At 40.5% G+C, this 16,085-nt stretch overlaps 1 protein-coding gene across 1 annotated transcript; it reads right to left on the bottom strand.

Annotated features, from left to right (window-relative positions):
• Window positions 1-6: 6 nt before the first annotated feature.
• Window positions 7-15,628, bottom strand: LMLN (leishmanolysin like peptidase). Its single transcript, XM_064717862.1, has 17 exons — window positions 15,452-15,628; window positions 15,056-15,153; window positions 14,928-14,958; window positions 14,363-14,445; window positions 13,784-13,901; window positions 12,764-12,942; window positions 12,043-12,148; window positions 11,701-11,795; window positions 10,853-10,970; window positions 9,973-10,080; window positions 9,172-9,248; window positions 8,474-8,584; window positions 7,627-7,759; window positions 6,872-7,031; window positions 5,967-6,097; window positions 4,807-5,017; window positions 7-4,229 (listed from the first exon to the last, which is right to left on the bottom strand). Exons 1-17 carry the CDS (start codon window positions 15,605-15,607, stop codon window positions 4,135-4,137), a joined length of 2,010 nt encoding a protein of 669 aa, XP_064573932.1. The 5' UTR covers window positions 15,608-15,628; the 3' UTR covers window positions 7-4,134.
• Between the last annotated feature and the right edge of the window lie 457 nt (window positions 15,629-16,085).

Here is a 16,085-nt window from a genome sequence, read left to right as displayed (position 1 = left end):
CAGCTCTCAAAAAAAGGACAAGAAGAATTAATATTCTACAGATATTTTATTGAAGAACAGTTTTTTCTTCTGTTGCATGACATACCTTTTTAAACAGTAAAATAAGGATTTTTTTACTCCATAAATAACACAAATTAGCCCTTATATCTCAGTCCAGCCAAAATCTGTGTAAAATAGTTAGTTCTGTATTTATATTCTGTACCAAAATAGGAAACACATGTTCAAGGTCAGCCAGTTCCCTCAAAACAGTTGTTTTATCTCCAAGGTAAGCTTCACATTAAAAAGGCAACATTTGCACTTTGGAAGTCTGGTAATGTAAGATCCTGTTATTCAGTGCACAAACAGCCCCAAATCCTGCAGAGCAGTTCATACATGCAGGCAGGCACCCACACATCCAAACAAGTTAAAAACAGGGGTTCAGTCTTGCAGGGAAAACACCCTGAGCTGCTCAGCTGGCTGGAAGTCACTCCTTGGAAATGTGGGGAAGGAAGGATGCACACCTCCCTCTCTACTGAATATCATCAAGCAGAAACATGTGCAGGACAGGAAGATTTAAAAACAACTGCTCTCATAAGGGACTGTGGATATGTCTGCTCTCAGATATCAGCCTCCCCAGGTTATTAGAGCTCAGCAGAAAGAATGAGCTGGGTTGGACTGACAGTCAATTAATGGGGGACATAATTCAGTAATTAACCTACATCAAGGGCCCTGACTGTATCCCAAGACCTCAACTCATTTCAGGAGGAATGAATTGCTGGTTTTCCATACAATTTTACTTGCTGCATTCTCCAGCCAAAAGCTATCCCTCCTCCTTATAACTGCAACACTAGAAAAAATGTGTTCCTAAAAGATGACTTGCTTCAATTTCTAATTGAAATTATTTGAACTACTAGGACCAAAAAAGACTGCAAGACTAATTTATCTTCCGTAAGCAAACATGGAATATTTTTTAAAAATCATAAAGTTAAAATTGTGGACACTATACACCAAAAATGTTTCTGTTACAGATGAGCAAACTCATGCATCTCAACACAACTTTCAGGGCTCCTGCTGCCCAGTCTTCTCTGGTGGAAACACAAAGGCCTCAATGGGCTGTATTTCCAAGTTTTCACAATTAAGAGATGCAATATGAGGGACTGGCTGGTCATGTGTGGTCAGGACACCTAACACAGCAAACTTTGCATTTATTTAAAAGAATTCTGAATTTTATGGCAGAAACTACACTTAAGGCTACATAACTGAGCTGCTTAAGCTACAATTTTAGCTGTGTTCTATACTCAAAAATGGCTTATGCTTCCTACTGTAGTAATTTTACTCTTAAAAACCTGAGACATGATTTGACTTAATTCATGTTAAGATCTGGAAGTTCACAGCAGGCTAAAAGCTGAACGCAAAGACAAACAGAACTGAGGTAGTCAGCTTTACTCAATATTCTGTATGACAGCTACCAGTTCATTGCCACTTTAAGCTGACACATTCCCTGGCAGTTCCCACAAGGCCACAGCTGTTAGCAGCTGCCAACCCACTGGTGGGACGGATGATGTTGCATTTTTCTGACTGAAGTACCTTCCACGCCCGACCCCCCAAAGTCACGTCCAGTTCTGCAGTTCACAGGCAGCTCAAGGGCTGCAGCACAAAGAAATTACAATGAAACCTCAGATTATTAAGGCAGTAGCAGTTTTACTTCACTGATTCACTGATGCAGCTGCTTTGCAGGTACTGGTGAACCTGACCACAAGAGCTCTAACAGGCTGATAGATTTTTTCCCTTTCAGTACAAAGCACTACATCCCCTTTCTTTAATTAATGCATACAATTCAGAAGTAGGTAAGCATCAACTTTCTAACCCATCTTTCAGTTAATTCTCAGGAAGAGAGATTAAAAGAAGAAAAGCCCTCAAGATAAACAACTCCATAGAAGATAAAAATATTCAATTAAATATGACAAATCTCACACTTAGACAAACAGGAGACCAGCATATCAAATACTGAGCACAATATATTAACACCAGTTAAAAAGTTTAACAGTTATAAAGTTAACCAGAAAGTTCAGACAGTGCAAACATTTCACAGTAAGAAAAAATAACCAGTAATTTCTTTTCAAGTATCAAAAGCATTGTTGTTGAGTGATACCATTTCAACTGCATTATTGCACAACAGACAAAAAATACAATATCAACCTCTGGGACTTAAGATGTATTCTCAAACCTTTATGTTTTCCAGGTATCAGTTTACATTGACTGTTTTGTGCTATATTAAAATAATTACTGATCACTTATCAATCTGAATGTTGAGTAATTCAGTTTGTACAATTTTAAAGCCTTTGAGTCCTGACTTGTATTGCTTCTCTGAGACACTGATTTAAGGCTAGCCTAGGCCTTGTGTAATTCACAGCAAGCTTAACCTGCAGTTAGGAAGGAGAACTAGCCCAGTGCAAGGTGCTCTCAACTGTGATGTCTTTAGACAGTTTAAGGTTGCACCTTACTTGCCTCAGCAGTGTCATAAGTTTCCTTAAATAAAAAAATAATAATAATAAAAAACCCAACAAAATCGAGTCCAGTAGGCACAAAGAATTTCTTACAATCATGATGGAAGTCCTATTATTACAGTAAAATTGTACCTAAAGTTTTACTCCATTTCCCTGCCTTCCATTTAGGAAAGGGATCCAGTCACTGACAATTATAATGCCACAGAACATTTAAGAAGCAGAGAAACATCATCTTTCTCCCTGTATCTGCATTTTTTAGTGCAATGGGCATGTCTGCCCCCTTAAATGTAACACTTTTCCAGGAGTGAAAACTGTCCTAAAAGGACAGACAGTGGATTGAACCACAAAGAGTTTCTTTACCTCTGAACAGGATTATTTGTAAACACATTATAGTCAGAAATAAATAGAAATAAGGGTCCTATAGAGCAGCTGTCCTTACCTTGCCAGATTTTACTAATTTCCTTCCTTTTATATATTTTGTCATCAAGTGATTAATTTTGTAGCAAGGTGTGCCCTCATGTGGCTCAAACCATCTGATTCTCAGCTTACTAAAAATACTCAAATAATCCATAGTATTTACATGTCCAAAAAGAGTAGAGGGAAGAAAAAAAAGAAAAGATTAGGCTTTCCTTCCACATTCAATATAGTTTTTGGTCTAGAGACACCAGCATGATCCTGTAAGATTATAGCTGCCATTGCTACTGGTTTGCTCTCTTCAACAAGAAGTGAGAACATCTGCAGTAATATTCATACTAGTTTTGAAACAATAATGCCATTATTTAAGAAACAAACCAACAAAATGTAAAATAATCATAAATCCTATCCCAAATTTACAGTATGAGTATCAGTACTGAAATGCATTTGCCTGGCAAACTCCAGAGGATATTCAAATGTGATGTATTAAATTTCACAATAGAACTGGCACACGCTCAATGAAAATGGGATTTTTAGACAGCTGTACTGGTTACCAGTCTGAAATTCCATTTTGTGCATGTAGGAAGATGTAATGAACCCCAAGAATTAGCTGCTTTACCTAGTATGAATTCTGAGGGGGCTCAAAGCTGCAGAATACATTGTGGAGGAATCTGCCAACCACTGGTTTATCCAATTACATTCTTTCCTCCCTCATAAATTTTAAGAATTAAAAAAACAAACAAACAAATTACCAGCCTCTTTAGGCCTTGGTTATCAGCAGTGATGACAACTGATTTTTACATGGCTTTTGACTAAACCACTGAGGTATATTTCCAGTTTGAGGATGCTTTGCTACCAATCACACAACAGACATAACAAAAAACCAGCCCTCAGTTCTATTGCAGAAGAGTTCCCATTTCAAATGTTGACTGAGCTGCCAGGTAGTTTAACACAGTTGGCAAAGTGGATCTTGTTATTGCATCAAAAAAACCCCATAGATTGCAATTCAGGAAAATACTGGCACTTATTGAGATGACAAGGTAAATTTTCCTCCTCTCAAAATTCTGCCTGCTTTTGTCAACACCTCCCTGACTACTGTGTGCAGCAATACTTGCCAGGGGAGATGAGGTTCAGCAGGAGAGCTGCCTGCTGAGACAGAACCCCCGTGCTCCACAGCAAGGAGGGCAGCAGGATGGGAATTGTCTCAGAACTTCTTCTTGCCCCAAGCTCAAGTCTATGCGCAGAGAAACAATCCTGTTAGCAGAGGAACTAAGTTGGCCACCAGCAGCCAAAGGGTTACAACCAGGCTGGATGAGCAGGAGCATAAGTCTAGAATTAAAAAAAATAATAATTTTACACTTAAAGACAAGATGAAATACCAAAGAGAACATCAACAACCACCAAAGAGTTAAAACAAACTTCTTGACAAAACATTAACTGGTATTTAGTGAATTCAGCTTTTTGCCTTCCTCAAAAAGAAAACTGACTCTCATCTTTCTGCATTACAATATGAACATTATCAATAGGAAGTTACTACATGTGAGAACTCACTTTCCATCAAGGTGATAATTTTAAAGATTATAATAACAATATGGCCTTCAAAACACAGGTCAGATTTCCTGACAAATTGCCAGGCTAAAGCTAGATCTCTGGGATGATTACCAGAAGGAGACGTGACATGCAGGCGTTATGTTTCAGACACATTTCTCCTGTGTTAGTCACTGTTCTGCACGACTGCACAGCACAACACAGGGCACCTTTCCTATTTCCTTTGCCTCCTACACCTAGGATCTTAAAATAGCCACAGCCTTCCTTTCCTGTTCCTGACAGTCAGAGCTGACACAAAGCTTTGACGTTTTCAGATATTTAATACTGAAGTTTGACTTCAGCAAAAAAGGCAACCTACCAATGGGTGCAGCTCTTGTTAAGTTAGAAGCTGGAGGATCCCTCTCTGGGGGACAGGAGTCACAGAAGTCTGAACAGGCTGGGCAGATCAGATTGCCAACGTGTACCCAGCCATTCATCTGAATGCTCACAGTCAGCACCTGGCCTGAGCGGCTGCACAAGTACGCAGTGTCCTTGACCCACACGTGCAGCCCTTGTGGAGAGCAAGAAACCTTCAAATAAAAGAGTAAGAGTCAAGTCTGTAACATGATTTGTTGCAGCATATGTCACAGTTGAGGCAGCCACAATACAGAGAATGTTGTCACACAATTATAGAAGCATTCAACCCATTCAGAGTAACACCAGACCACTTCAGAAGGCTTCAGTGTCTGCCCTTCTTGCTCTTTAGCCCAACCTTTTATACCCTCATGTTCATGCACTGCCCCTGTGTGCCCTCTGTTCCCTTTGGTGGTTGCTCAGTGCCCCTGGGCACTCCATGGCTCACTGCTGTCAGTGCTGCTCACCTGCTGCTCACAGCTGAGCCCATTGGGGATGAGGCTGGGCAGCCCCACTCCCAGTTACCACAAACTGTGCTCCTACAGTGATTTATCAGAAGCACAGATTAACTGCAGGTATTTTAATGCAATCTGGGCAACTACAAGATCAGGAATGCTTCTTCAAAGCACTGACTATACTCTTTTTGTGCAATTATGCAGAGCATCAGCTGAGAATGAGTAAAACTTGGCTTCTGCTAATGACCACTTTTGCAGAGTTGTGCAGTTACTGAACGTGACACCTTTAGTGAGATTGTCCCAAAGAAAATGAGAAGTAAGTGACATGTGCACAGTGCTTTCCACCTCTGAAAAATCAGAGTGACTAACTAATATTAAGCTTCAACAACAGAACATTTCATGGAAGCATTGCTTCTTAGCTGAGGATAAAGTGCCATGGGGTAAGACAGATAATGTCCCTAGTGAGACTGAAGCCATACCAGCAGTCCCACACTTAACTATCTAAATTACAGGCTTATGGTTGGAAGATTGTTTTCAAAGTATGTTATATGATCCACAGATTACAATGCAAGTGAAAAATTCTAACAGTCACAACCAACACTTTAAGCCTGACTTTTCCCTTTAGGGTTATTAAAAAAGAAAACCCACTAAAAATCCAACAAATACTTACTTGATAACATCCACTACCCCAGTCAGGGTAACTGAGTTTCCTCCTGCACTGTTCCATAACAAAAGCAGATTTCTGAATAAGACACACAGAGTTTGGTCCATATTTCTCTGCACCATAGTTTTTGGTAGGATCTAAGGTAGAAGGAATACACTGAATTACAAGTTAACCAGAGGAACAGAAAGCCCACATCAGTTTAAAAGGCTATCTAATCAATGTCCCCACATGCAATCCAAGATTTACTTTGGGAAAATTTCAGACCCTGAATTATTATCAATTTGGGAATTATACGATCTTGAAAATAACGTGGGAAGAAACACAAGATCTAAGAAACAAACAAAATAATCAACTAACCACAAAAAAACCCCACAATGAATAAGCATTTCTATCAGAAAGTGGTTATGTTTACCCTCAGGGAATGCCAGCTGTGATTGCTGGTTTGAGGGCAGAGGGTGTTTGTTTTTGAGACAACTGCACAGACAGGTAATATCCCACAGCATTCTGGAGCTCTGCAATACTGAACATACATGCATTACACTAGGAGACAAGCCCATGTTCTGAAAACCCACAAAGACCCTGGCCTTGAACAAAATACCCACAAAGGTGAAAAGTGCAATCACATTTCAGAGCCTCAATAAATAACCCTCTCTCCCACCCCCATTCTTTGTCTTGTATTTGGGTCATTTGGGGTAGGTATCTCTTCACTCCCTATGCAATTCCTGCATTAGATATGTGAGTTTGCCTCAGGTGTACACAATAGCTGTGCTATGCTTCTTCTTACACAGCTGGTGGTGTGAAACCTCATGAGTGAAAAAATTCACATGCAATTAGTCTGAACATGCAGCAAGTCCATTCCAAGTTAACAAATGCAATCTCTGCAAAACCACCCTGAAGTCCTGAATACTGACCTGGCTGGTTTTCAATTATTCTACAGTCTGAACTGCGTTGAAATTCACCACTCAAGTGCCAGCTGAATTCCTGACTAAAGGGACAATAGTCAGCAATTTCTACTGAGCCACCATAGTAAGGCAGTTCTTCTGCTGGTACTCCATTAAGATTGTCAAAGTACTGCAAAGCAAAATACAGTAGTGAAGCAGTTTGTGCAAAGGCAAGAGTACAGCTGTTTTTTTAAATAGACCAAATCACTACAGATGCAAGAACATCAGCTGTTACTACTCAGGAATGCTATTAACAGCACCTTACATTACCCATGAACCAGATGAGCCAGAAGTATTTAAGAATAGATAAATAATGAGAGATTCACATCTGCATGCATCCAGCTTCTGTCCCTGATTCCCCTCTGTAATAATTACATTCTTTGGGATGCAAACAGAACAGATTTCTAAGTGTGCAGTGACAAAAGGCAAAAGACTGGGGGAAGAAATCCCTCAAACAAGATATTTTGGGGGATTTATGTCACATGGCAACATTTCTATCTGGTATTTGGCTAGACAGCAAAGCAACATAATTTTCTTTTATTAAGATCACAAGGGGTTTTTATCAGTCTTCCAACTCCTTGTAATAAACTAGGTAGACATTTTTCACAATATCTAGTGTCATCTGATAGTTCAGAAGAAAAAAAACTGAAACAAATACAATCATCAGGCTGCACAGCTCAACAATGAAAACACTCCAGTTATTTGTAAAGTAGGATCCATTATACCTGATATTCCTGAGGTAACTGCTTTGGAAACTTCTGCAAGTTGCACACTGCTACTGCTCTTTGGTCCTGTCTGCAGGTTAACTGCAAAGGATTACTCCTCAAAGTGTCGCAGTATGGACTGATTAATTGCTTCCTCAAAAACAAAAAGCAAGCCAACAAAACCAGAATAAAAATCATATCAGATCAATTAAATTGCTTTACATAAGCAGCCTGTCAAGACTGTTTGCTCCCATTCTCCCCTAGACTCAGTCAATCACACAAAGAAGCACTGACTTCTGCTCTGGAGGCTACTTTTTCTTGTTTGTCTGGTTTTGACCTTTCTGATTTAAAGAATATCAAGCCAGCAAACAAAGTTACAATGCATTCAGCTATTTAGTTTTAATGACACAGCTTTGTAAATTTTAGAGAACAAAAAATATAAGCAAAACAGGCCCACTATGCAGCTGTATCCTATCAATGTTCGAGGACTGTAAAGAACAAACAAGGTTGTAAGGAACAAACAAGATAGCCATCTTCAAGACACAGCCTTCCATCTCCTTCAGCTGCTTTAAGTACAGTCCAGCAAAATGACACAGGCAGCATTCCCAATCATGGGACAAAATAAGAAGGCAAACAGTTTAGAGTGAGTCCTACCTGTCCTTTCTAAAGTGCAGCCTTCTCATGCAGAACAGCATTCTGCACCCTGCTTGCCTCTATTTATTGTAACTGGGTGGGATGCAGGGCAGTATTCCTTTTTCATCTCTACCAACCTCTGCCTCTTTGTACTGAGGTACATTTGAAGGACAAATGTAAACAAGTATCAGGGTTTCCTCTTTATTTTAAATTTTTTTTAAGACTGTATTCTTACTTTTGTCTCTTCTGGTCAATCCAGAATTTGCAGCTCTTCATTACAAAGTCACAGCCTTTATTGCGTCCCCAGTCTAATTTCTCTGCCATGCTGTAATTTGCTTTATACCATCTGTAAAGGTATTTTGAAATGAGAATACAGTTACTTCAAAAATTACTGTTCTAATAAAACAGCAGTTCCAAGAATTTCATATTATGCCTTAAGGTTTTCAAATTAAGAAAAAGGGAAACTGCATCCCCTTCTGCCCATAGGAAAATACATTATGACTTCACTATTTTTCAAGTCACAATGAACTAGAAGAAAATGTTGTGATCTGCAAAAGAACAATGCATACAGAAAGATGAAACCTTAGTCAATTTCTGCTTTCTATCTGCAAGAAGAGCTGGAAAAAAAATCAATATGTATTGGATACAATTGAAAGAATGCTTACATTAAGACAAAAAGTAAATGCTACAAACAGCACTTTGGATTGCAATACCATCTAGCATTTTTAATGCTAGATTAAAAATGGGTTTTGAAACACATGAAGAAAAAGTAACATACAAGGTACAATTACTTGTATAATGTAAAACTAATTATATGATAATCCACTCTGCTGCAGAGGGATAAGCACAAGTGCATAAATTTGAAATAAAATCAAGTACAATGAAACCAAACACAAATGAACTAAATCCCACCCTCCCATTCTCAATTCTTACCCTGTGTCTTCCATTAATGCTAAGGTGATCCTGGAAAAGACTCGATTCTGAGTGTGGGATCCAGTCATTGCTTCATTCTGAAAGTTACCAGTTATGATTGATAAGCCACTCAAAATCATTATTGTAAGAAAATGCTTCTTAGGAAAAAGCATTTTATTCTGTTCTCTTTTTACTATTGATAATCAAATCCCATACTCCTTCATAAAAAGACTGTCCAGAAGTATTTCCCTTCTTGTTTACCTTACTGCATAAAACAATGACTAGACAATGTAACTCTGCCAAAAATATCACACAGTGCTAAGTTACAAAGAAAAATTAGCTTAAATGCCAGGAAGGAAATAAGTGTTTCCTTGGTCAGGCAAGGTTCTGGAGGAGCCAGAGCAAAAGCTAAACCAGAGCATGTGAAAAAAAGATGAAGTCAAGGTAATAAATAGAATGATGAAGTATTTTAGAGGCAGAGGGCAACAAAACTCAATTGACTAAAAGGAGTATCCCCTTTGCCCCAAAACAGGAGCAAACCTTCTCAAAAGGGTAAATGGCAGACAGGAGTAAGAGACATTCAGCTTTTCAGTAACACTTGATCTCATACTCTGAAACCTAGCAAGAAGGCTAAAAGACAGATGTATCTAGAAATCTGACCTCTAAATATTTAAGTATCAAGTACTATTTGTGATGTATTTCAATGAGGTTTGATACTCCTGCATTTTCAAGGCTCCAGTAGGTACCACCATAAACCTAAAAATCAAAGCACAGGGAGCAGACATTTCCATGTTCTCTTCCATTCCTAGTATCAGCACAAACCTCCAACAACCTCTTCTCCCAGTGGTTGAGCTCAGTACCCATGCCACCTTGATTTTCAAGCTCCATGCCCTCTAGAATTGGACAATTAAAATGTTTTCGGGCTTCTTCCTAGAAAGAAAACATTTCAACACAGCTCTCAAAATACTGAGATGGACACCCACATGCAGTCCTAGTGCTCTAGAATTACCTACTAAAAGTATTTCAGCATTTCTTTTTCTACCATTTTGTTTTCTACTCAGAGGCTGACTAAGCAAGCACCCCAACAGCAAGGCTATCATACTATCTACTCATCTCCTTGAAATAAATGAGCAAAACCAGGGGTAATTAATCCATGTTTGCTCTATATACTGTCTTAGATTTAAAACAAAAAGATTATTTGTGGCCAAATGCGATTAACACTATGACTTATTTCCAAATCCAATTTGTTAACACTTGAGCATATGTTCTGCTGAGGGCACAAAGAGAGAGTCTGACGCGTGGGAAGCAAAAAAGATTTCTGAAAATCCTTGAGGAATTTCTTTTTAAACATGACAAAATATTAATATTAAAGGAGCAGGAGGTGTCTTAAGTCTGTAGGAAAACATCTAAAGAGTAGGATTAAGGAATTTCTTCAACATCTGTTTTGCTTAACCTTTTATAATTCACCTTCCTGTCATTTCATTTCCCTTCCTTTTCTCTTACTATGTCAATTTATTTATTTCATACTGTCTGTCACCCATTTTCTACTTTAGCTGCACCCTCTCAATCACACAATGTTAATGGCACAGGCTTTGGGCCATGCTTTCAGGGAAGAGCATTCTTCAAGAATAAGAAATATTTATGACTCCAGAATGTCCTGGCAACCGTGGCACACAAAGCTTGAAAGGCAAGGCACACTTACGACGACACGAGGTGTCACCAGAAGATGAACAGCATGGCGCAGCATTTTGCCACCACGGACATCCCACAGCCTCACTGCTTTATGAACAACTTTATTGCTCCACTGATACAGACCTAGGCTGTAAGGAGAAGGCTTGGTTATAAATCCTTCCCACAAAGAAAGGCATGTTACTGTGCAAAGATCTATCTCCATAAGAAACAGAATAATGGATAATCTCTATACTCCCTCATGCTTTCTAAATTTAAAAATTTTATTATGCAGCATTTCTCCTTTTTAAGATGTGTTTATTATACACACCACTGATTTAACAAGGCAAAGTAAGATTAGTTATAGACTCAAGGTGCATTTTCTACAGTTACCAAAAGTGTAAGATATTAAATAAAACCCCTCAGTATTGCTATTGTAAAAAAAAGCTCTCTACCCTTCCATCTCCTAGAATAATATCTACAATACCAACTAAAACGTGAAAAAAAGAATGCAAACTGCTAATTCTGTAACAAATCAGAAAATTCACATAGCAGATTACACACATCATCCGTTCTGCATAACCATAAATATTAAAAATGAACTGCACTGACATTAGGCAGCATGGATAATTGTAAGGCTTCACTTCCAGCTTTCTGATAAACGAAATCCTCTCTTAGTTTATCGTATATGTGGATAGTGTAAGTGCTTAATGACAATGTAAGGAAAGACTAGAGAGTCACCACTCACCACTGTTTGAACATTATAAAGGAAAGTCACTCTAATAATGGAACGAAGTTGGATTTTTAACAGGCAAGAACACATCCTAAAAAGCAACATGAAAACATCCTTCATTGGGAGTACCAAAAGGTCCAAAAAAATACCTTTCATTATAATGAGGAAGGCCATCTGCATATCTTGGTGTCAAAGGTTTTCCATCATCATCACGATAAAATGCAAACAGTCCAGCAGAGAAACCCTTCAAGTCAAAAAACAAGCACATGGAAACCTTTGGTAAGACATCCATATACAAAGTCAAATACCATGAAAGAATCCCCACACCCACCAGAGACACACTGGAAGTACAACACTGCAAGGCAATTAACACAAATGGAAGGAGGCAAAGCAAGAGCTTCCCTCCACCAAACATCCTTCTCTTGGCAACAAGCTGGAGGCATGTGAGCAAGCAGGCATCCATTTCAGGGCAACATTTTATCAACCCTTACCAGTGCATGGATTATCTCGTGTTTCACTGTAGACAACATGCCAACAAATTCCTGAGCTTGCGTTGAAATCATGTTTGGACACAAGTTAGCATATCCTGCTATTGGCCTGGAAGAGAGTTTTAAAGTGAAATGGTTTTTGGAAAAATGCTACAAAATTCAAATCATTGTTCAACTTGAAGCAGCAGAAGATCTAAAGAAGATACAGACTAATGTAAAAATATGTCCTTCACAATAATTTATAAGTATTTGTTAACAACACATTGACTAGTTTACTGTTGGGATGGAGAGTGGTGGGATGGGGTCAATCAATTTCTATATTTAGTATTCTGCACAGGTGTCAGTGACAAGGGACCTGAATTCCACGTAAGATCTAGGGGAGGTACAAAGACTGTGACAGTGACTACAACTGAATGGAAACAAAATACAAGTAGGAACTTGCATTCTTTAAGTTTGTGAAATCATTACATTCACCTTAGAGAAACAGGACCTTTAGAAAAAGTTTAGGCAGTAACAGTGGAGGATCAGTTTTCAGTCCTGTTTCTCAACTCTGCAAGTAAAGCACTATTTGATGGGTTTGTGATTTTACATAAACGCAGCGCTTGTCCATGATGGCACCTCCTTTGTTATACAACAAAGGCAAACAATCAAGCTCCACATCCGAACAATCAAGAAACTTGAAAGTTTAATTAAAAACAGAGTTTGCAGCAGAGGGAATACTTGCCTGTCCATTTCAGCTTCCAGCTGGCAGTAGGCTGCATATGCAATGATATTTTCATGGCCACACCTGTCAGTGGTGAGAGCACTAACGTAGAGCACAAAGTCAGCATCTCGAACGCCCTCCTGCTCGGGGGAGCCCGTGGGCCTGCGGTGCCAGACACTGTCATTGTACACCCTGCATTGCTGTACAGTGGGCAAAGGCAACTATTAAACACTTCACTTTTCACCAACATTTGACACAATTCAACTGGCCTGAAGCCAAGAATAAATCCTAATAGACAGCAGAAGATAAGGAACGCCCTGTGAAGAGCAGCAAACAAAACCAGAGCCAAGGAATAACTTTCAAATGACTAACTCTTATGATTTATTAGACACAAGGAGGGTGGCAGCTTTAAAAAAACAAACAAAAAAAAAGCCTGTCAAGCTTCCAGGATTAGCACCCTGTATTTCTTGTAAATTTAAAAAAAATCTTGGCTCACAAAATTAGTATACATAAGTAGCAGCAGCATTTCTCATGTAATCTGTATTTTCAATGACACACTTGAAACTTCTAAGTTAAAGAAAGAATACCAGAAATCTACTGATCACATACTGCAGTTGAATCAAGAAAACAAGTCTGAAGCATTTCTTGCACCATGCTCCTGAGTGGATTACCTCTTCAAACAAGGTCTTAAAAAATCAACTATTAACTCTGTGAAATTCCAACTCATTGACCAAGGTGAATAACAAAGTGACCAATGGCAATTTAGCAAGCTCCAAATCTCATCCTCTCCTTACAGGCCATTAGAACAGGTGCTCAAAAGACAGTAACCAGTTCCGGTTTGGTTTTTTATTCGAGTTTGGATTCAACAACATAAACTACAGAAACTGACACTAATTTAAGTTTTTCTATTCTTTCATTCAGACTTAGTTATCTCCAGCAAACAGGTCACTTATGCACAATTACCAATATTCACTTTTTCATTAATTACCATAAATAGCAATATTTCAAAGATTAGGAAACACTTGGGACAGCTGAGCTTACCTGGAGATGTTTCTCAGGAACTATAACTGGCCCACACCTTGTATGGTCTGCACAGGCTTTTTGGCAATATCTGTGAGGGTCAGCTTTCCTCCTTAAATATTGGTTTGTCACACATTGCCTTCAATGAAACATGAGACAGTCAAGGCTTTTAATAAAAAAGAGAGCTATAGAACAGCCTTACAGCACTCTGTTGGTACTTGATATAGCTTTCACACTGAAAAATGATAATTACCTTACCAAGGAAGACATAATGCTTCCAGTTGTTAATGCAGCATCCACAAGCTCAAAGAGAGACTAGAACCAGGTCCATAAATAGGGGTACACATAAAAGAGAATTGGAAGCACGTATAGCTTTGAATATCTACAATTTCAATATTTCAATTGCTACAGCAAATGCAGGTGTTGGTTGTGGAAGACTGGCACATTTGTAAAAGAGCATCTGCCACTGCCACTGGATCAGATGGGTCACTGATCTGATTCAGCAGGGCATTTGCTACACCCTAATCTTCTTTCAAAAGCTATGCAGCACAGTGTTAAATATCAAATATAGCAAGTGATTTTCAGCAGACTTTCACTCACCTGCTCAGCAATATAGCCCCGGCAGATTTGCGCACTTGAAATGTCTTCTCCAAATAAGATATAGCTTGTGGGAAGAGTTTGTTCTGAAAAGAGCAAAAATCTGAGTCACCCAGAGCAGTGCAGACACACCTCACTCCAAAGGCGTTTACTACCAAGTTACAGGAAACTGTGGTTTAGCACAATAGGGGAAAGCCTGACTCTCTGAGAAGTTCAATTATTATGAACATATTCAGGAAATACTTTGTTTAAGTATTCCCATATGTTGTTATTGGAATGAGAAAATGGGAAGGAAAACAGTATTAATTAGAATGTACAGTTTCAAAGAGGCTTTAAAAAATTATATATGCATTTCTCACTGATACTTTTGCACCTTACGATATAGCAAACACCCTGCAGCAGAACTCTGGAATTATTTGTTATGGAGGTATAACCTATACACAAAGCTTTGGTTTCCTAGACTAGGGGAATACTAAATTGCTGGCATTCAAGGTTTTAGTTAAACTGGCTTTAAACTTAATTTCATCTATATTACATACAAGCAAAAAGGGGAAGCAAATATAAGTACCTTTATAAGGTGTCTTTTCTCAGGCAGCAAACTATATTTAAAAAACAAAACAAACGAGCTTTAGTTCACAAGGTTTCCATTCTCAGCCATAGGGGGAAAAAAAAAATCTGCCACACGATTATACTCACTCCTCAACGCTTCTGTCATACACAATCTTAATTCTTAGCTGTTGATCCACGTTTCTCTTCGAGACGTGATTTTCCTTTAGAGGAACTTGATAGACGACCTGGCAGGGAGAGGCAAGAGGCGGGATGAGGCAGCTCACCCGGGCTGGCACCGCGGCCCGGCCCCGGCTCCCTCCCGCCGGCAGCACCGCTCCGTGCCGGCCCCCTCCGCCCTTCCCGACCCTTCCCTCGCCGCAACGGGATGCTCCGCGCCCGCCCGCCGTCCTTAGCGCCCTCAGTCGGGGCTGCGGGGGCAGACCCGGCACAGCCCGGCCCGGATGCAACAGCGGGAACGGCCAACAAGGGCGCCTCTGCCCCCAACACCCCTCGCGGCCGCCTGAAGACCCCCGGCTATCCCACCTGGTCGCCGCTGGGTACGCGATGGTGACAGGAGGAGGAGGCGGAGATGCTGGGGGGCAGCGGCAGGAGCAGCAGGAGCCCGGCGGTGAAGGCGACGAGCGGCGGGCGGCAGCAGCGGATAGCCCGGGCGCGCCCGCCGCCCGGCTCGCCGGCCATCTTGGAGTGCCCGTCCGCCTCGTCGCCATGGAGGCAGCGCTGGGGGAGCGGCCTCCGCCAATGGGAGGGCGGGACGGGAGCAGTGGGCGCTTCTGATTGGGAGGGGCGCCGAGAGGCGGGGCTAGGAGCTGATGGGGGGCAGCAGGCGGCGCGGGCCGGAGTGACAGGGGCGCTCTGAGGGCCGGCGCTGCCTCAGGGCTGCCGAGGCCACCGCTAAACCGCGCCCCTAGCGCCACATCCACACGGCTTTTGAACGCTTCCACCGCCTCCCCGGGCAGCCCATTCCAATGCTCGACCACCCTTTCTGTGCAGGAATTTTTCCCCTATGTTCCACTTAAACCCTTGAGGCAGTTTCTTATCCTGTCGCTCGTAACATGGGAGAAGAACCCGACCCCCACCTGGCTACAGCCTCCTGTCAGGGTGTTGTACATCCAGAGCCTCCTTTTCTCCAGGGTGAGTTTCCCCAGCTCTGTTCCCT

The sequence above is a fragment of the Zonotrichia leucophrys genome, chromosome 7 (genome assembly GCF_028769735.1).
Source record: "Zonotrichia leucophrys gambelii isolate GWCS_2022_RI chromosome 7, RI_Zleu_2.0, whole genome shotgun sequence".
In the NCBI taxonomy this organism is placed as follows: domain Eukaryota; kingdom Metazoa; phylum Chordata; class Aves; order Passeriformes; family Passerellidae; genus Zonotrichia; species Zonotrichia leucophrys.
Note: the sequence above shows the minus strand (reverse complement) of the source record. Positions and strands in the feature narration are given on the sequence as shown.